This window comes from Sarcophilus harrisii, chromosome 2 (genome assembly GCF_902635505.1).
Source record: "Sarcophilus harrisii chromosome 2, mSarHar1.11, whole genome shotgun sequence".
Lineage (NCBI taxonomy): Eukaryota > Metazoa > Chordata > Mammalia > Dasyuromorphia > Dasyuridae > Sarcophilus > Sarcophilus harrisii.
In genome coordinates this window covers 642636467-642658341 of record NC_045427.1, presented here as the reverse complement: position 1 = coordinate 642658341, position 21875 = coordinate 642636467, and the positions used below count along the sequence as shown (strand labels likewise).

At 40.3% G+C, this 21875-nt stretch overlaps 1 protein-coding gene across 34 annotated transcripts in view; it reads right to left on the bottom strand.

Moving 5' to 3' along the window:
* The window catches only part of ANK3 (ankyrin 3), a 592702-nt gene that overhangs the window by 157203 nt on the left and 413624 nt on the right, over positions 1-21875 (bottom strand). For all 34 annotated transcript variants that reach the window (XM_031956914.1, XM_031956919.1, XM_031956910.1 and 31 more), the window contains 5 exons: positions 18295-18393; positions 13031-13228; positions 4309-4407; positions 2690-2788; positions 2177-2275 (listed from right to left, as the gene is read on the bottom strand). In XM_031956914.1, the coding sequence (XP_031812774.1) occupies positions 2177-2275; positions 2690-2788; positions 4309-4407; positions 13031-13228; positions 18295-18393 (594 nt within the window). The remainder of the gene's footprint in view (positions 1-2176; positions 2276-2689; positions 2789-4308; positions 4408-13030; positions 13229-18294; positions 18394-21875) is intronic.

The window sequence follows — 21875 nt, the reverse complement described above, 5'->3', positions numbered from 1 at the left end:
TCAGAGACAGTTTGGGATGAGGCTTTAAAGGTAACAAAGTCAAGCATCAAATAGAGTTCTGGCCTTAAAGTCAGGTGGGACTGAGTACAGATCCAACCCCAGCTGCTCACCAGCTGTGTAGTTCTGGGTGAGTCACTAATCCTAAGATAAGAAAAAGATCTGACTTCATAGGTATCATGGAAACTTGTGATGTGGGCCAGGACTGAAACATGGCTTTGAATGGGTAAAAATCCAAAGGGCACAGGCTAATGGTGGTGAGATGGCAGCTAGCCTTTATACAGACCTTTGAGGTCTCTGAGGTGCTATCTCACGTGGCTCTCCAACAGATCTGTGAGGTGGGGGCTTTCCTTATCCTCATTTTATAGAAGAGGAAACTCAAGGCTGAGAGAGCCTGTGATTTTCTCTAGTAAGTGTCTGAGGTCCTGGATCCATATCCAGTCTTTTGTCCCCTGACGTAGAAGTTTGGGGAGATCGTATTTTGTCCCTGGTCAGACCACCCACATCCATAAGGCTGTGCTCAGTTCCGGGCCACCTTCTGGGAAGGACATGGACAAATTGAGGCAGTTTCAGAAGAGGGTGTTCGTGACAGAGAAAGGGGTAAAATCCATGTCCTGGGAGGAACTGGGATGTTCAGCCTGGAGAAGGCAAGCATCAGGAGGGCATCATGGCTGCCTTCAGATTCAGAAAGATAGTCAAGTGGAAGAGGTGTCAGCCTTGACCCCAGAGAACAGAAGTAGGAACTGTAGGCAAGTTACCCAAAGTCAAATTTAGGCTAATGTCCTACCAAGTAGAGCTATTCAAAAGTGGGGCTGGTTATCTTGTGAGGAACTGGGCTCCCACTTCCTAGAACCTTGCATGTACGATCTAGGTATTACAAAAGAAATTCTCATTCAGGCATGGACTGGAATACATGACCATGGAGCTTCCTTAAGGCCCCAAATCTATGGCTTCAGTTTGCAGAGTGAAAAAGGGCCCTGTCCATTTTTATTCAGCACTTATCCGAATCTCATCGTTAGGTGCTTCCTTTCAATAGTTTCCTCATTGTATCTCAATGAGCGCTTCCAATCTCACACTTTTCATTCTTTTTTTTTATCTACCTTCCAATGATTGTTCTTCAAAGTCACTACTTAATTCCCCTCTCCTTCCTAAGATTCCCAGATTTTGTCTTACATGAAAGCAGACTATGTATTCTAATAGACAGCCGGTGCTCTCTCCTGACGGCCAGGAAGAATTATTGATGCTACCATATTATCTCCTCACCATCCACTTCTTTTCATAACCGGTCACTATCTATACTAAAGGCAGAAGTAATTATTCAAAATATGGAACCTCTCTCCTCAAGGGCTCCAGAAACCTTAGAGGCCATGGGATTTTTCCCGGGGTGAGTTGACATAATCCCACACTTAGCACTGTGGCTAACACATAGGAAGCACTTACTAAATATGCTTTTGTCTTGACTTTTAAAGTCTCTTGCCAATGACTTAAGGTCACCTGAGGTGACTCTATTTCTAAATCTCTGAATCCTTTGAGTATTTTCCTTCTAGAGTTAATTACAAATCTCATCATTGCTTCAGAATTATCATTCTTCCCTGGGCTCTTGGCTTTTTAACTAACATTTCTTATTTCCTGAATGAGCTCTGCGCCATGGAGTTGGGTGATACGCCAACCAACTCATTATGTATATGGTCTATCTAATTACTTTTCAGTGATACAATGGGAAGAGTCTTAAATTTGGGGTTATAAACTAGGTATGTAAGTTAAAAAAAACTTAAATGATCTTGGTCAAATCACTTTGATTCTCCTTCTCCTTCTCCTTCTCCTTCTCCCTGTCTCTGTCTCTGTCTCTGTCTCTGTCTCTGTCCCTGTCCCTGTCCCTGTCTCTGTCTCTCCACCCCCATCTTTGTCTCTCTCAATGCAGGAACTTTATATAGTTTTAAGGGTTTTTCCTTTAGGGTTAAAGCTCATGTTTCACTTCCTTTGCCCAAGTTATAGTTCCCTCAGTCTTCAAATAATAATCATTATCTATTTATATGTTTTATCTTCCAAGTAAAATGCAAACTTTTTGAGGGCAGAATTTTGTCCATTTTCCCCCTTGTATCACTCATGCACAGTGGGAACTTAAATAATGCTGTTGGGTCGACTGGATTTCACCCAGCAGTATTTTGGATACACTCACCTTTGCTTTAGCTTCCACCTGGGCTCCGTTTTGGACCAGATACCGCACGACTTCCGACTGGCCGGCGCGGGCTGCCATGTGCAGGGCTGTTTCTCCTCTCTAGTTCACAAAGGAGAGAGAAGACAATTAGTACTAAAGAAATGGAACACAGGAAACACACAAGCACCCTTCATATGGCCCAGTAGCTTCTGAAGGATTTATTGGTGTCTTAGCTTTTAAAAAAAAAATACTGATATTTCCCCCATTATGCTCCATGGCTATGAATCAAGGAAAACCATGATCTCGATTGGAGTTGGTGGAGTAATGGGAAAATAGATGCCCCGAGTGTGAACGCTGCATAGAATCAACAAGAAGTGCAGCCAACGATATTTAATTCAACTGATTTTATCAGGCTCCCACTCTGGGTCTCTTCTCTGAGCAATCACAAGGTAGTAGTTATAAAGGGTGTAGCGCAGTACGTGCTTAGCAAACCCTTGTCTCTTTCCCTTCCCCTTTGGGTTACAAGTTACTCACCACGTTGGTGGTGTTGGGTGATGCTCCGTGATGCATGAGCTGAGAGACAATGTTCGCGTGCCCCATGAAAGCAGCCACGTGGATCGGGGTAAGGCCCGACTAAGGGACAACAAGGAGAAGGGGCAGATTACCAGATCAAGACACAGATTTTAATTTTATCAGGTGGTTTTTGTTAGTATGGTCATCGATATAGTCAATTATGCTGGTAGTTTTCCTAATATTGAACCAGCCCTGCATCTGGTGTAAAATCCTACTTGGTCATAGTGTATTATTGTGGGGAGAACTTTCTGAGGGATTTTAATTTTATCAGTTGGTTTTTGTTAGTTCAGTGATCGATATAGTCAATTATGGTTGTAGTTTCCCTATTATTGAACCAGCCCTGCATCTGGTGTAAATCCTACTTGGTTATAGTTTATTATTGTGGGGAGAACTTTCTGAGGGATTTTAATTTTATCAGTTGGTTTTTGTTAGTTCAGTGATCGATATAGTCAATTATGGTCGTAGTTTCCCTATTATTGAACCAGCCCTGCATCTGGTGTAAATCCTACTGAATCAGCTGGGGAGGACTTTCTGAAGGATTTTAATAAAAAAAAAATGGTTGAAGCCATCACAATAAGAGTTGAGGAAGGATGCGATGGGGCATCTCCTCCATGTCCTTCCAGAGTCCCTCGGCTTCTGATGTGTCCCCTCAGAACTGCCTCGTTTTTTTTTATGTGCTTTAGAACAGGTATCTGTCTATCGACATATCTTCTGATAGAATGGGCCCCTAACGGGCGGAGGCTCTTCAACTATTGCTTTTGGATGTGAGTGCTTAATACATGGTCTTTTGGACCGATGCACGTTAGAAGTGTTCATCAACCATCCTTTTTAACTAGCAGAGTTTCTACACAGCAAACTCACTTCTAACCTTCATAATGAGGAGGAATTTTCTATGAGGGAAAAATTCATTAATTTGGTTCCCCTCCCTTCCTTTAAAAAGTTCCCTTTTTACAAGGGATGCCCAAGTAAAGCAGTGGGGAGGAACATTCAGAAATGAGGATGACAGAAAAATGAAAGATATCAATAAAAACAAGATTTATAAATAGTTAATTAGGGCCCTTTTCCAGGTTGTATCAAATGAGGTTATGACTTTAGAGATCTGTATTATATTAAGAGGAGTGAGCTTTATTTTACAAAGGACTAGTGATGATTCATGAAATGAATATTCAAAAGCAGTCCCTCAGTGTCCGGAGGGAGGATCTTATTGATATGCCATCAGAGAGATGTGGCCATTGACGTGGGTTTCCATTGGCACTGGTGCATCATATAGAGCCACCCACACTCTTTTCCTGGTCCTCCTTATGACCAACTGCATCTGGGGTCTATAATTTGACACAGGACAAAACCAATTAATACTAATAAAGTCCAAAGCCCCAATCATGGCTTCCTTAAGATGACATTGTAAACACTTCCTTTTTTTTTTTTTTTTTTTTTTTTTTAAATCCTTAATAGGATTTTCTTTTTCTTTCCCTTCCCTTCTTTGGTATAAAAGTCACTCACCAATGTTAATGGTTTTCAACATTCATTTTTTATAAGACTTTGTCTAACCATTTTCAAAACCAAAAGCCTGCTCTTCTCACCTCAGTTACAGCTTGGATAGATGCACCATGTTTCAGGAGAAGTTCCATAACTTTAATTCGGTTCTTCTTGCAGGCAATATGAAGGGGGGTAAAACCATTCTGTGGGTAAAAAAATACAGATATGTCTCATAAAACCCATGTATGTTTTACCAAAATATGTGGAAAGTCAATTCCCTTGTCTGTGGTGAAACTGCCCAAAGACACCTGTATTGGATACACTGGGAAAAAGCAGTTTTAATGAAAAAACTTGGGGTCAGCCCAAAGAATGGAATAACAGCAAGAACATAGGCCAGAGAATGGGGATGAGTTTGAATCCAGAGTTTGTCACTAACTTGCTGTGTGACTACAGTTGACTGATTGATAGTGTTATAAAGAGAAAGTGATGTCCATTTTAATCTTCCGCCATGTTTTCGCTGGACATACATAGGGAAACTAATTCAAGCTCTTCATGTTATTATTGGGCAACAAAATTCACACAAAGGAAGTGACTTGGCCCTAGTGGCTCACTAATGAGGCAACAGAGCTGGCATTTAATGTCAGATCCACTGATTCTTTCCACTCTCTCACAGCTGCCTCCAAGACTGGGGGGAACACAGATTAGATAAGACACGGGTCACTTCAGCCCCCAAGAATAGACAGACTAGGAAGATAATAGCAGACCTGTAAGTATCCTTTCCAAAATCCAGAATCTTGGAATTGGGGTCCATTGAATCCAACCTACATTTGAATAAGACTGTCTCTTACAGGACACCTCTCAAGTAGCCATTCTACCTCTGTGTGAAGATCTTCAGGGATGGAGACTTCATTATCCACTGAGCTATCCCATTCCCTTGTAGGATAACTTAAATTGTTAGGAAGACTTCCCCCATTTAGTCCAGTTCAAATGTGTTTCTTTGCTATATCTACTCCCAATTCTGTCATCTGGGAGCAAACAGAAAAACCTCATACGCCTTCCAGAAATAATTCCAGTTTGACAGCTATGATCAGTGATGATAGAACGCCTTTCTCTCCCCACTCCTCCGCACTCCTCCTGGCTGAGCATCCTTGAATCCTTCAAAGTATCCTCATCTAACAGGACCTGGAATCACTTCACCACTGTGGCTGCCTCCCATGGATATTCTTCACTTTATCTAAGGATCATAGACCCCTGGGAGGACCTTGCACTCAACCTTCTCATTTTATAGACAGGGAAACTGAGGTAGCAGACATTAAATGATTTCCCTAGGGTGACACAGCTAGGACATTTCTGAGGCAGGATATGAATTCAGGTCTTTCTGACTTAAGATCCAGCCTTTTATCCCCTATGGCATCTAACTGAGCTAAACACAATAATCCAGGTGTGGTCTGACCAGGACAGAGTTCAGTAGGATTGTCACTTTCCATTCCCAGATCCTCTGCCTCTCTTGGGCCAGTAGAAAAAAAAAGGACCTTTTTAGGGCCTGTATCCAATGTGTCAATAGGAATGGTAGTATTTCTAGGATTCCACTTAAAAATTTCTGCTTATCCACCTTGGTTTTGGACTCTGTTCTGGAGTCCAGAATCAAAGTTAGAAGGAAAAACAGTTAAACACAAAAAAATTCAGTTTTAAAAATTAAAGAAGAGAGAGACAGACAAAAGACAGAGATAGAGAAACAGGAAGGGAAGGAGAAAGGGAAGAAGGGAGGGAAGAGAGAAAGAGGAGAGAGGGGGGAGATAAACAGAAAAAGAGGGAGGAAGGGAGGGAAGAAAGGAGGGAGGAAAAAAGCTCTGATCCACGCTTCCATGATCCCAAAATTCACTACCCCTCTCTTTGACTTCCAAACTTTGAGATTCAGAGTCCTTTGTTAAAGAATATGTGAATTAAAAAAAAAAATCAACCAGGAGGACCTGAATTCAAATTCTGCCTCCAGATTGCAAGGTTATATGACCTGAGCAAATCACTTAGCTTCTCTGTGCTCCAATCTATCTGTGAACTGAGGGATATTAAGCTGTGTACCTAAGTAATGGTTGATGCTCTTCTGATTCTATCCTTGTATTTCCAGAAAGAGAGGTGGATCAGTCATGGTGCAAGGGTGGATGGATGGTGTGAATGCTGGAATGGTGTTCAGAAAATAGGGCAGGGAGCATTATGGGAAGGCTCATGAGAAGTTGGCTAGCAGGGCATTTTTGAGTTGTCTGAATTTCATACACATCGGTGAGATCGCCCCATTTCAGACCCAAGGAAGCTGACTTTCAGAGAGGGCAAGGATCTCATCCAAGGCACACAGCTGCCCAGTGGCAGAGACAGGCTGTAAGCTCAGGTCTTAAGTCTTCTCCTGAGGATGGTTGGAAAGGCTCAGAGCTCTCCCAGGCTGGGACTGCAATAAACACCGATGGAGAGGTGCTCCTACTACGGGAAGACCATGGGTCCAGTGACAGAAACTGGAGCTTCTGCCTATTTTTCAGAGATGTAAAGGGATTTGTGAACTAAGTTAACAGGAAAAAGAGGGCAAAACAGCTAAAGAAATCACGTGGGAATACTCTGGGGTACTAGATATGCACCATCCAATAGGACACTGAGCTTGGTTCTTCAGTGAGAAGTTGTGGTGAATGATTTCATCCCAAATTCTGCTCTCCTGACCCACTACCTACATTTCAACCCAGGCATTCACCAAAAGGGGCAGGTCTTCCCTTGTCCCCCACTACCCACAGCTTCAGCTCTTGCCTCTGACAATTGTGGCGAGGATGTGCCCATGCGGAGCCAATCCTGGATTGACAGGTTGGACCCCAAACATCCCAACCCCCAAGGAAGCCTTCTGATGCCCTATTTCCTTTCCTGGGAGGGCGGTCCTTTCTTTGCCATCTGCATCATAACACTCAGCACTGTGGCAGGTACATTAGGAAGCATTTCATAAATGCCAGCTGCCTGCTTGGTTGTCCAAAGGACACTGACAGGAGCTGCAGATATCCAGAGTGGCCCAGCATGGGAGGGGATGTATATAGCCATGTGCCTTAAGGTCTTCCTGTAGACTCCTTCCTTCCTTCCTTCCTTCCTTCCTTCCTTCCTTCCTTCCTTCCTTCCTTCCTTCCTTTCTTTTTTTCTTTCCTGAGGCAATTGGGGTTAAATGCCTTGCCTAGAGTCACACAGCTAGGAAATGTTAAGGGTCTGAGACTAAATTTGAACTCAGGTCCTCCTGACTTCAGGGCTGCTGCTCAATCCACTGCACCACTTAGCTTAAAGTGAATTCTAGGAGGCTGTCTAGCTCAGTGCAATGCCCACTTGGCCCCTGAGTTTTACATGGAACCCTTTCCTCTTGACTGTGTTCCTGCCCTCTCTGTCCTTCCCCAGTGCTACCGTTTGCTGCTCTGCAGATGTATTTTCCAGTACTGGGATCCTGCAGCTAAATAGAGGTCAGATGTATTTCTCAGGGTCCTGCAAACCTCCGGCTATTCCCCGATCACACACCACCGAAGCGTGACTGGTTGTAAGCTCTGCATTGGGAAATATCTAGGGTCAGGGGAAAATGACAGAAAATTCCACTCTTAGTTGCAGGACAGCTTTTCTCCCTCCAGTGGAAAAATGAGTCATGGTTGGGATGATCTTTTCCCCAGCACTCCAACTCTTTAAGCAGGGAAGACGGCCATCTCTCACTTACATCAAAGCTCAGCTTTGACTAAAAGGCTTTCGGATGCACTCCTGTTTTCATGCAACCGCCTCCGATTATCTCTAATTTATCCCATATATCTCTTGTTTACATGTCATTGTTTACATGTTTCTGCTCCATTTAAACTGTGACCCCCTTGAGAGCAGGGACTGGGTTTTGCCATTCACTCTGTCCCCAGCAATTAGCACAGGGCCTAGCACATAGTTGGGAAGCTTAATGAACGGCTTGTCAACTTGCCCAGATTCCTCATCTAACCCTTCTTTTCTTTAGAATATTTTAGAGATGAAAGGAGCTTAGAAATGGTTTGGTCCATTTTAGAAATGAAAGGAGCTTAGAAATGAATGATTTGACTCAACTCCCCCATTTCATAGATTGGAAGACTGAGGGGTCAAAGGAGAAAGGAACACAATAGAGATTCCAAGTCAGGTTCTCTGACTCTAAAACAGTTTCATTCCTCCATTGATCTCTCTCCTTTTTGCAATGGGGATGTCTCCATTGAAATCATAGGTTTTTTCAGTTGAAAGAGACCAAAGTCTAGTTCCATCCATACTGAGTATGGACCCCATCTATACCAGTTATAACTCAAGAAACATTTATTAAGCACCAACTCTGTTACAAATAATGAAACAATCAAGGAACTATCATCTCAACTGGGGAGACATGTAGGGATAGAAAAGAAATGAACAAATATAAAAATAAACATACCAGAGAGGGGGGCATATGGTCTTAGAAAGGTAAGGAAAAAAAGGTATTAAAAAAAGTAAAGGGAACCCACCATCTTCTGAAGCAATCCATTATTGGGCAGCTCTAATTGTTAGTGAGACAGGTAAAATCTAATTCTGAATTTTGCATCCATTGAGTCTGGGTCTGTCGAACTATAGTTCAAAAATCTTAATCTTTTTACAGTTAGTAGGTGGAAAGTCTGAGTTCCAATCCGGACTGAGATACTAGCTATGTGATCTTGGGCCAGTCACTTCACTCTGCCTCAGTTTCCTCATCTGGAAAATGATCCAGAGAAGGAGACGGCCAGCCACTCTAGTGATGGTGACGAAAGCCAGACACACTTAAAAAATCCCTGCACGGTAACAACCACAAGAATCTTTTTTTCTGAGTTGTGATCTCTTTGGAATCCCAGTCAACGACATGGTGGAGCCATCTTTATTCATGGCCATTCTTTGCCAATGTACAGGCTTAACCAGCTGGGTTCTTTCCCCTTAAAAATCAAGTGAAATCTTTTGTCCTCGAGGTCAGTGACTGGTAATGAATTTTATCTCTTTATTTGGATCCAAACTTTGGTCACTTGAGAATTTGGGAATAGTTCACAAACATTAGAAAACAAGCTTTCCCCCCACTAGACTCCTTCCTATTCTAATCATGTCTTTAGTTTCTCTCCTCTGTCTGTGAAGAAAAGAGCATCCCTCTTTTAGAATTCCTGGTTCCTTCAGTAAGGCAGTGTGGCACAGTGGGGAGAGAAAAGGATTTAGAAGCAGAGGCTCAGGGGCCATATCCCAGCTGTGGACAAGTTATTTCATTAATTTGGACCTCACTTTTCTCATTTGTGAACTAGAGAGTGCACATGCTCTGGATCTTGTAAAAGGTGTTACCCCCATGATCAACAGATTTCACAGGGCCATGAATGGCAGTTTTTGGCAGGAAGCAAAAAAATCCCAAATCCCTTTGAAAATATAGAATTCTAGGCAGACATCTCTTATACATAATAAATATGATTGACCACATCACTGTCCTATAAATGGTTAGTGTCTGTTTTCTTTTCTTTAATTACATTTTGGTTACTATTTCTTCAGTTTTTATATCACTTTAATGTCTATATATGCTCACTCTTTCCCTTTTTTTTTCTGAGTCCGATTCTTCTTGTGCAGCAAAATCCCTTCTTTTTTTTTTTTTTTTCTGAGACAATTGGGCTTAAGTGACTTGCCCAGGGTCACACAGCCAGGAAATGTTAAGTGTCTGAGACCAGATTTGTACTCAGGTCCTTCTGACTCAGGGCTGGTGCTCTATCCACTACGCCACCTAGTTGCCCCACTCTTTCCCTTCTTAATGAATCATCCCTTGTCTAAAAAAAAAAAGAACAATAAAAAATAAAAATGATAAAAATAGTTCTGTTAAAGCAACTAATATATCAGTTGAGACTGCCATGTTTTACTCATGTAGTCCTCCATCTCTACAAAAGAAAGTGAACATTTCCTCATCTTCTTTGGGACTAAGATTAATCATTAGAAAGGTAATTAATGTTTGTTTAAATTCCACTGGTATTATGTATAATGAACTACAGCATTTAACCTGAAATTCTTTGTGAAGAGATCAAGATTATTCCCATTCTACAGATGAGAAAATCAAACAACAGAGCAGTTAAGGGAGTTGTCATAAATAGGAAATTAAAAAAAAAAAAAAGAAACAAGACTATGTTGGAATCCAACCAGCAGGAGAAAAAAGATGTCAGCAAATATGTTCCTCATTAATTCAGAGGCCTTGTTGCTTCTGAAATAAGTCCCAAGATCATGTTGCTGACTGGTGCTTTTTGCTTTCCAAGAAAGCTTTCTGGTTCACTAAGATTTTTGCAAACTATTGCAGGTGGTGGCAGCAGGCTGACTACTGACCCTCTTTATAATGGTCTGGCGAGTTTCTTTATTCTGAATGCTGTGGAGACAAGAAGTTCATGATTTTGGGATCTGTAATGATTTGCTCAGGTCAGCAACATGTACTGTTGGGAGGGGATAGAGGTAGACGAGAAGGAAACAGGGGGAGGGAAGAGGGGAAAGAAAGGAGAGAATGGAAGAGAAGGAGAAGAAGGGGAAAAAGAGAAGAAGCAGAAGCAGAAACAGAAGGAGAAGCAGCAGTAGAGGAAGAAGATGATGGAGCAGAAGTAGAAGCAAAAGAAGAAAGAAGATGGAGGAAGAAAAAGAAGGAGGAGGAAGAAATAGAAGAAAAAGAAAGAAGGAAGGAAGGAAGGAAAGAAAGAAAGAGAAAGAAAGAAAAGAAGGAAGGAAGGAAGGGAGAGAGGGAGGAAGGAAGAAAGAAAGGGAGGGAGGGAGGAAGGAAGAAAGAAAGGGAGGGAGGGAGGAAGAAAGAAAGAAAGAATTCACCAGAGCTGATTATTTTAAAGCTTGTTTTGAAGGTAAGAGAACACTAGGAGATGCTCAAGTTTAAGGGCTGGAGGAGGATTAAAACTGAGCAAAATAAGAGGCAGAAATGGAGTGTGTAGAGAAGAGGGAGACCATGAGTGTACCCTGGAATTGAAGGGCATGCAAGGTGTGAAGAAGGTAGGGGATGGGTGGGGGCATCCTTCCCAGAATATCAGGGAACCCGAAGCAGGTTTGTAACAGGAGGAGAAGGAGCCAGTAGGGAGGGAGACATTGAAAGTTAAATAATGAGCCTGACATTTGAAGCCTTGCACAGGTAGGTTCCCAGGTATCCTGTCTAATTGGTTCCATTTATTTTAATTTTTATTCACACTTTCTTTTTCAAAAGGATCTACTCTTTCTCCCCTGCCTGATTAGACTCCCTTAAAAAAAAAAAAAAGAGTTCAGCATATCTAACCAACAAATGAATATGCAGTAGTTTACTCCCTTAATCCCCCAGCAGAGCAAAGAAAGGGGGTTTCCAGCCCTAGCTGTTATTCATCCCTTTTCATTTTCTTCATCTTTCTAGTTCTTAACTTTCCCTTTCCCATTGAGAGAAATAATTATTAATAACCAATGACTTGAGGAGATCCGGGGTTCTCCCATTTTTTTTTTAAAGTCCTCATTTCAAAACTCAGTCTCTGAATTAAATTAATTTTCTTCTCAATCATGGTCAGACCCCACCCAATCTTTGAAAGAATTTAATCTCAGTTGGGGAAGCCCATTGTGTGCCACTCAGATTTCTGTGGGGATAAATTCTCTGATTAAATTGCCTGAGCACGGGGTAATTGAGAAGTAAATGACATAATCAAAGTTCATTAGAATAGGTCCAGCTCCTCTTTGTAATATCCATTCTCTCATTACTTGTTAACCAGTTGGAGTTGATTACCACTCTCCGGAACCCCACTTTTCAGGGGTATAAAAGCTTTGTGCCCACTATTATGAGGGTCTTTGGTATTTGAGTTCCAAATAATAAAATTTCTCTTTATATGAGGAAGAAAATAGTTAATAAAATAATATTTCTTGTATTAATAAAAATTTTTAAAAGTTAATGAAATGACTAATTATTCAGAAATGATGTCTCCTGAATTTTTAGACTGTTCTGCCATATTTCTGCTTATCACCATGGAGTTCTCCATGCTTAGAATGGCTTCTCTCTTCACCTATTCAAGTCCCTCTCTTTCTTCAAGGCTCCTTGGGTATACTTCCTCCTATATAGAACCTCCCCCCCGCCCCCAGCACTGATCCCACCCTCCGTAAGCTTCTCATTTTGCAGGGGGCATTCTGTATGAGACACAAGGGAAGTCTCCTCTGTGATAGGGATTGAATAAATGACTTCTAAGGTCTCCTCCATCTCACACAAAACATGATGCTGCACATTCCCACTAGCCTCCCCTTCATTAGATGGGCTATTCTCCAGGGCAGGGGCTACAGGAAGTACCATTTTTGTGGCCCCAGTCCAGCACATTGATCCAGCCCTGTGATTTTATTGGGAGCAAGAACTGGTGAGTGAACTCCCCACCAGTACAGATGGATGAAAGGAAGAAAACAAGCATTTATCAAATGCCTACAGTGTGCCAGGTGCTGAGCTGAGTATATTTGATTCTCACTACCTTCAGCAGCACTATCCCCATTCTACAGCAGAGAGCAGTTAAGTGATTTATCCACAAATAAGTAAGAGGCAGACCCTGAGTCCAAGTATTCCTGACCTGGAGGCCAGTTCTTTCCCCATCATTCCATGATTCCTGCACATAGTGAGTGACTTTTCCTACCTGTTGAACTGAAGATGCTTAAGAGGGAAGGGCCGACTTCTGGGACAGGTCTTTGAGGTAGAGATGGACCCAGGACTTTTAAAAGCAAGTCCCCCAGAGCTGAAGAAGCCTCGGCCACTAGTTCCCAGCTCTGAGCTCTGAGACCCAGTTTCCTTAGAGCAGGGTAGCCATGGGGGCTGGGACTTACCAGTGCTTTGGCATTAGGATTAGCTTTCTTGTCCAAGAGAATCTTGGCGACTTTGTAGTGGCCACAGTGGGCAGCGACGTGCAGGGCAGTCAAGTAGTCATTAGTGACATCATCAACAGGCACGTTATGCTGGAGGAGAAGCTGGACACAGTTTAGGTGATCCCCTTGGGTCGCCATATGCAACGGAGACAATCCATTCTGGAAAAGAATCAAGGAGGGAATTCAAAAAGGAGATATGTACCTTTCCCATTATACATTTAAAATTTATGTTAATATGGTATTCTTTGTTTTTATATCACCCATATTTCCCAGTGCTTCTCTTCTTACAATCAATCCCTTATATCAGGGCTCATGGACACATACACATAATATATGTACATATTATATATATTAATAATTATATTTTAATGATTGGTTTTTATTTTATACATTTAAAAAATAGATGTCAGAAGTGTGTAAGCTCCACCAGACTACCAAAGGGGTTCATGACAGAAAAAAGATTCAGAACTCCCTTTCCTTATTAAAAAAAGAATAAAAAAGAGGAGAAAAAACAGTTTGGCAAAATTAATGAACATATTACATACCGTATTTTATAATCGGTTTCCTTTTTCCTTAGCTACCCTTAACACAGAAATGGTATGTATGATACTATCTCCTAATTTCTTTTTGGGGCCAATTGGTTATTAATTTCATAGCATTCAGTTTCTTCTCTTTGTTTTTATTGTTTTTTTCATTTATATTATTTTAGTCATTGGGTATCTCCTTTTCCTGATTGTGGTTTCTTCAATTTGTATTAGTTCATATATATCTTCCCTTTCTTTCAGAGTCCCAATTCCTTATAATATAGAAACAATTTATCATGTTCATGGGCCACAACTTGCCCAGTTATTTCCTAAAGGATTTCCTCCACCTGCATTGTTTCCGGTTCTTTGGTACTCAAAAAAAATTCTTCCTGTAGTCTTAAAAAAAATCCCCAAATTTGCCTGATTGATTCTTCAAAGTGAAATATGAAGTCCAGGTGCTAGCACATATAAAGCTCAATTTTCCACAGTGAGAACTCTTTTTAAGAAAAAAAAAATCCTTATGCTTACCTGGATAAACAGCAGCTACTTTTAACACGGGTCCTCCCACTTTTTTACATCAATCAAACAGTAAATTGTCGGGGATGACATTTTGTTCCTGATTTTCAAAATAGTCTGTACTACAATAGAAAACTGGAACATTTGCTAAATTCTGCATTGATTCTATTTTTTGATTTTAAAATTGAAGGGAAGAAAAAAAGAGTACGAGACAGATTTATAAAACTTTTGGCTGCCATAAATTCATCCCTTAAATTTTCTGTTGTAAAATGTTAAGCATTTGGTAGTGAGAATACTATTCTTATCCTATACGATTTGCAAAATGAGAGAGTATATCCTTAAGATCCCCTTCCTCTTAGGAGTCCTTTAATTTTATGATAATTGTTTGGATACTTTTCTGGTCCCTAAATGTAATTTCATCATTTTTACCTAATAAGAAAGTTCCCCCAATTTTTCATTAATATGGTGCCCTCATGTGGTGAGAGAAGACAAGCCACTGATTGGAGTGGTAATTACAAATCAGCAGCATTTGTTATCAGTTAGCCAGTTTGGCAAAACTGCTTTTTTCCTCCTCTTTCTTTTTAAAGTCTTTGTTATAAGATATGGCTCACGGGGAAAGGGCAAGGAGGAGAAAAAAAGGAAGGAGAGAGTTATTTAGAAATGAAAGTGATGGAAAAACAAAAGATTTCAGTAAAAATTAAAAAAAATCAACAGCTTCACAATACCTGAGTAGGAAGAACAGGTATAATTTAATTTAAAGAATTAAAAGAGGGGGCCACAGACAGGTGAAAATTGCATGTGTGATTTAGGATGACGATGGAAGTCCTCAATAGATTTCATTGATGCAACTTAAGTTCCAGGAAACCAGAAAATTCATATATAAAGAAAAATGATTCCTAGAGCCTCCAGTGACCCAGATACTTTCCATTTCTAACTAAGTCTTACATGATTTACATCCCCATAAAAATTCATCTGAGTAACAAATGCAGATTTTTTTGGAGGAAAATAAAAGTATCAAAGAAAGTTGCTGTAATTTTGTATTGAGTTGATGGAGCTGGGAGCAGGTGTTTCTAAACCATATTGTATTATTAAGACTAAGGAGTTATTTCTTCTTTACCTATAAGAGAAAATATAAAAGAGTGGGGCATCCTATATTCCTCTGGACCATTCTAGGGATGGTATCCCTCAAGACCAGATGGACAGCTCCATCAGAGAAAGGGTCACATCTCATTTGTTTTGGAAGCACCCATGGTTACATTGTGCTTTTCACATAGAAGCTATTTGATAAATAGTAAGAGTACTAATCATAAAAAGGAGAAGGCCACTAAGAAATATGATTTCTTAGAGGGCACAGACTATTTTATTTGTATGTATTTGCATCCCCCTGTACCTAGCATAGTGTGTAGTCAGAGCAGGCACTTAATAAATATAATGTTGGTTGATAAAACTAATCATGGAAACCCACATTTATATAGCCTCTTAAAGTTTTCAAAGCTATTTATAGACTGATCTATCTTAACTGTGAGCCACAGACTTTTTTTTTTTTTGCTTAAAAACAAAACAAAACCCTCTTCCATTCTAATCTTAGTCAAGGTTTTGGAAAAACCAAAGTTGGAGTCCCATTGGCTACAGGGTAGAATCATTTCCCATTTAAGGCACTGTAACCCATAGATTTACACACTGGTTTAGACCTCAAAAAAGTGCTCTTTGTCTCTCTCTTTCTCTCTCTCTGTTTGTCTCTCTCTCTATTTCTCTGTCTCTCTCGGTGTGAGATAAACCATGAATCCCTGGGATCACATACACTTCTCTTTGGCACTTTAAACTCCTGACAAGCTGGCTGCAGATTCTTTCCAGGATCAGTGGACATTATTCTCCTCCACTCACTACGGCCTTCTAGCTGTTCCTCAAACATGACATTCTATCTCCCACCTACTCCTGGCTAGAAGGCCTTCCCTTCTCACTTCCATCTCTTAGAATCTCTAGTTCCTCTAATGCCATCTCTTACTTGAGAGTGTTCATCCCTCCCCACTCCAGCTATTAGTTCCCTTTTTCTCAACTACTTTTAATTTCTGTTGCATGAATGTTTACATATGTCCATGTTCTTTCCCCGACTAGAACCTAAGCTTTTGTGGGGCAGGAACTGCTCAGTTTTATCTTTCTTTTCCCAGCACGGTGCTCGGCCCAAATTACATGCTTAATAAATTCTATTATTTAATTGATTTCTGGAATAAACAGAAAAATAAAGTCTTATACCCCAAGAAAATTGGAGAAAAGAACAGTGCAGTCACAAAGCTGAGAAGTGGGAAAATCTGATCTTTTTATAGTGGGGCTCCTGAGGGAAATCTGACCTGCAGCTGGAGAGGACCTCAGAGCCATCACTTCCAATCTCCTCTTTTGACATATGAGGGAATGGAGGCCCAAGGTCATGTATAAGCTGGAATTTGACTCTAAACCCACGGCTCTTCTCACTAACACACAATAAACCAGTTTTTTATAAAGTTTGAATGAAATAGTAACAGAATGCCAGGGTCATCTGCAGAAAGGCCCTTTTTCCTTTGGGAGTGAGCCAGAAACGAGGGGTGATGGTAGGTGGAGGTGCTGGCCAGGAAGGATGGCAGGGGAGGAGATTAAGCGAAACAGAAGCGGCCCATTAAAGGCCCCACATTGAGCCCCCTTACCTTGGCTTAGGGGAATGACCACTGAGATCAGAAAACTTAGGACACAGCCTGGGCAGAAGGTTCAGAGTCAGAGAGGAGATCAAGGCCAAAGTCACTGGGGAGCTTAGTCCTTGAAAGGATAGAGCCATAGATTTAGAGGTAGAAGAAGCTGCAGGCTCCTCATTTTGTGGATGAGGAGACAGACTCAGAAAGAAAAGCAAGTGCTTATGTGGCTCATGGAGCCCGGGACCAGAGAGAAACACGGCACCCAGAGCTGAAAGAGACCTCAGAGAGCAGCTAAAACAGCTTCTTTATACATATGGAGAAACTGAGGCAGGCAGGGGTTAAGTCACTTGCCCAAAGTAGCTATGAAGCATCTGAGACAGGATTAGTCTAGAAGGATAAGACCCAGATCCAGATGATAATGATGATGATGGTGATGATATTAATAATAGTAATTAATAATAACAACTAGCATTTACTTAAGGTTGAATGCTGCTTTGCAAATAAATATCTTTTCATGCTCACCACAATCCTGGGGGATGGGTGTTATTATTATTTTTATTTTAGAGATGAGAAAACCGAGGCAGAAAGAAATTAACTGACTTTTTTTTCGGGTTACTCAGCTAGTCTGAGGTTGGATTTGAACTCAGGACTTTCTGAATCTAGTTCAACACTCCATCAATTATATCATTTAGCTGTCACTTATTGTAAGACAAAATAATACAAGACAAGGATGAATAACAAAGTATCACATGAATTATGAAACAATGAAAAGTCTCAGGAAGAGGCTGGGGAAAATGTATAGAGAATATGAGCACCAGAATCAGAGGCTCTGGATTCAAATCTCTGCTCAGATACTACTACCTGTAAGAGCTGAAGCAAGCACAGTGCCTGGTCCATAGTAGGTGTTTTACAAATGTTTATTGATTGATTGCCTAATTTTCCTGCATCTCAGTTTCCTCATCTGTAAAATAAGGCAATAGGACTATATGGTTGTCTCAAGGGCAGCGAGACAAAGTGGAATCATCAGTGGCTCTAGAGCGAGAAGCCCTGGGTGCAAATCCCACCTCAGACATTCACTACCACTTCTGTGACCTTGGACTTAAATGCGCAGATTTTATTCCCAACTGATAATGCTAAACGGCACTAAATGGCTCCTGAGGTCTCTCCCAGATCTTGGGCCTTGGTCCTAGGAACAGAGTGTTAGGCCCATTAATTGCCCCTCCCGAATCTGCAGATTCCACGTCTCCAATTTGTCTCCATGACCCACCTTTTCTAGTTGTGGAAAACATATAAAATGATGTTTAAAGACCCATAAAAGCAGGACTTTCTGGGATGACTTATTTTGCATCAATGCATCATCAAATCCACCGAGAACTTAAGGGCAGGTGATGCCTGCCAAAGGCTATTACCGAATCACAGGATGTTTTGAGTGGCTCTGACAGAGCCAGAGTGCTGTGACTACTGTGGGGGCTCCAAGCCTCCTCGAGGACCTGGTCATTGAAAAGAGTCAGAAAGATATTACCTTGGTTTTGGAGAGGATGGGGGCAGCTCGATCCAAGAGCATCTCCACCACTTGCTCGTGACCACTCCTTGCTCCACAGTGGAGGGGGGTCAACCCGTCCTGTGGAACACAAGCAACGACTCTGATTAGCTTCCACAGTAAGCTCCTCCAATGAGTGATTGCAACATCTTGTGGGACCTTGGTTTCCTCATCTGTAAGATGGGAGGGTTGGACGAGGTGACCTCTGAGCAATGGTCACAGGACATGTGGGAAAATCTTTGCAGACTTTGTATTGCTAAGGAAACGTGCCCTATTTTTTCTCTGTAATATGGAAGGTAGGATTTCATGGAAGTTCCTTCCATGCTAAAACTCTCCCCCTGTGATCCTCCGTATGGCACCTTTTTAAGGACTCTTTTAGAATATTTTCTCCATTTTTTCCTCTATAAAATGAGAGGGTTGGTCAAGAAGGCTTCTGAGCTGCTTCGAGCTCTGAATCTGAAGCTATGATCTTAGTGTGACCTCAGAGAAGGCACTGATCTCTCTGACCCTGAATTTCCTCCTTGGTAAAAGGACAGGCCCAGATGCTCTCCAGATTTGTGACTCTATGGAAAGGCACACTGTCCAGTATAGGGCAGATGGAAATATTTATTCCTAAGGAGAATTGTTTTTCAATCACATGTGATTTTGACTTAGGAAGACCAACAAGGTGTTTTTGTATAACAGTATGAATGGGCCATGAAAAGAAAATTTCAAATGGGGTTCATATTAAATTAAAAACAAAATATTGTTTATGAGAAATGTTATAATTCTAGTTTTATTTTCACTTATTAAATTTTAATCATTTGATGGATTTCTTTGGGGTTTATACCACTTTCATTTCTGAATATATTTCCCTCCCATGTCCCAGATAATTATCATAACAAATAAGGTAGAGAATAAAAAAGGTGGTTCACACAAACCAACCAATATATCACCTTAGTCTGATGGTCTTACAGCCCCTCACTTTTGCAAAGAAGGAAGGCAAGGTGCCCTTTCTCACACTTCTTCAAGTAATTTTAGCATCAAAACTCATTTATTTAAATAAAATCATATCTGTGGTTTTAAAAATACAAGGAGGCCTCTTCAGTCAGAAGTTTAGTGATAATGCTTAAGATTTCTTTCCAGGTATCTTGGAAGACTTGGGTTAAAATCTCACCTCAGACACTTACCAGTTATCTGATCCTAAGTCACTTAACCTCGCTTCGCCTTACTTTACTCATCTGTAAAACAAGGCGGATTGGCTTTGAGGGCTGGAAGGTTGCTTTTGATTTAAAATTTATAATCTGATGAAAATTGCCATCCACATCCAAAGAGAGAACTATGGAGATTGAATGTGGGATGAAGCATAGTATTTTTACTTTCTTTTTTTGTTTGTTTGCTTTTTCTTTCTCATGGTTTTTTCCCCTTTAGTCTTTTTTTTTTTTTTTTTTTTTTTTTTTTTTTTTTTTTTTTTTTTTTTTTTGTATAACATGACAAATGTGGAAAAATGTTAAAAGTTTTGCACATATTTACCCTCAGATTGCTTATTGTCTTAGGGGAAGGAAGAGGCAAGGGAGGAGGGAGAAAATTTTGGAATACAAAGTCTTACAAAAATGAATGTTGAAAACTTTTTTTACATGTACTTGGGAAAATAAAATATTATTGAGAAAAAAGAAAAAATAAATATATGATCTAAAAACAAAATAGCGACTTTGGAGAGAAGGGAAGAACATATCTCTGCTTCCCTTTATTGCAGAGACCGGGACTATGGATATAGACTGTTTCATTAGGAGGCTAAAGGAGTTGATACACTGACTGGTTTTGCTGATCTGCTTTTAAAAATCTGTCCTTTTAATTTTGTGATAACAAATGGCTTGCCAGATAAGAGATAGAACATGGGTACATTCAGAAATAAAAGTGATGTAGAAACAAAAGATTCCAACAAAAATTGGATAAAGGAAATAAAAGAAAGCATAGGGTAAAGAAGAAATAAATACCAAAATGAAATGAAAACGAAATAAAATGTTTTCCCAGTGGTCAGAAATCTTAGCTTTATTATTAGTAAAAAGGATTGTCAGGAACCATAATATCCTATCCTGTTTCATGAATACTTAGCTATACATAGTGGGGATTATTTTTTATTTGTTGAAGTAAGGGATTATATTTTTTCTTCTTTTTCTCTACTTTGAAGGAATAGAGTCAATACATTCAAAAGCCACAGAAAATATTTTTTAAGCTCTCCCTGAGTAGGAAATCAAACAATTGTTATCAAATGCATTTAGCCTTTTCTTTTTTTGTCGCAGAGCCCACTTTCATATTTGAAAACCCAAGTCTTGACTATCTCAAAACTAGAGGGCTCACAGTGTGATTTCCCAACACTTAACCCTTTAGTCCTGTTGAGAATACTCACTCTGTTTGGTGGAATGGAAATATTCTTTCATTTCTTCCTCTTTGTTTTCTTCTTGTTTTTTTGAAAAGTCAGTTCATATTTATATTAGTGCCTCATCATGGTGTGAATATGGCACTAGGTTACCTATGATCCCTCCCTCCCTTCAGAACTCAGGTTCTAGCTGGGGATAAAACTGGGAATACTTCTAGATGAAGTGTCACGGTCAACTGTCTGTTCTCCAAAGACAAGCTTAGGAAGCTCAAGAGAGGTTCATCTACCAGTTGGCTACAGCAGTATATGGTTTTTGGTCACAGAAGCTTTCATCGTTATCATCAGCAACCGTCACTGTCATCACAGTAATTGCTAGTATTTGTGTAATACTTCAAGGTTTGCAAAGTACTTTACAAACATTATTTCATTTTATGCTTCTGCAAGGGAAGAGCTATCATTAACCCCATTTTATAGATGAGGAAATTGAGATATAGAGAAAACAATTGAGTCTCTTGCCCAAGGTCATACAGCAAGTATCTGAGGTCAAATTTGAATTCAGATCTTCCTTATTTTCTTACCACAACTTCAAAGACCAAATAACAGAGAATAGTTATGTCCACGGAGGAGATACTCAAGCCAGTGGAATCACAGAGTCTTAAGCAAGGGAGTAAAGTAAGTAACAGCCCCAGTTGTAGTCTACAATGTCATCACACATAGGGGGAAGAAGGAAGAGGAGTTATGATGTCATAACGTAGAGGGAAAACAGTGGGAAGATTTGCTGTGTTAGATTTATGAAAAGACATCAATAAAAATTTCATGGATGAGAATGTATCTAGACTGCACTCTGTCCCTGTGAAGAGAGTGCTCATAGCAATGGGGGCACAACTACATTAAATGTAATGAAGTAAATCAAAATCCCAATGAATCTATTGATAAATAAAAGCAAAACCAAATCAAACCATTTTCTCAGGCAAAAATCCAGCCTTCTCTTCCAATAAGTCATCAAAATATAGGTTAAGATCATGACTTCTTCATGAATGAACAAGACTGTAACTTTGGTCAAATCTCTCCATTTAGTTGGGCTCAGTTTTTGTTTATTTGTTTGTTTTTGTTCTGTTATCTTAGAGGAAGAAATAGGACCACCTAGCCTGAGGGCAAATCTTTGATCCTGTGAATTCTGCTCAATATCCTTCTGATTATCACT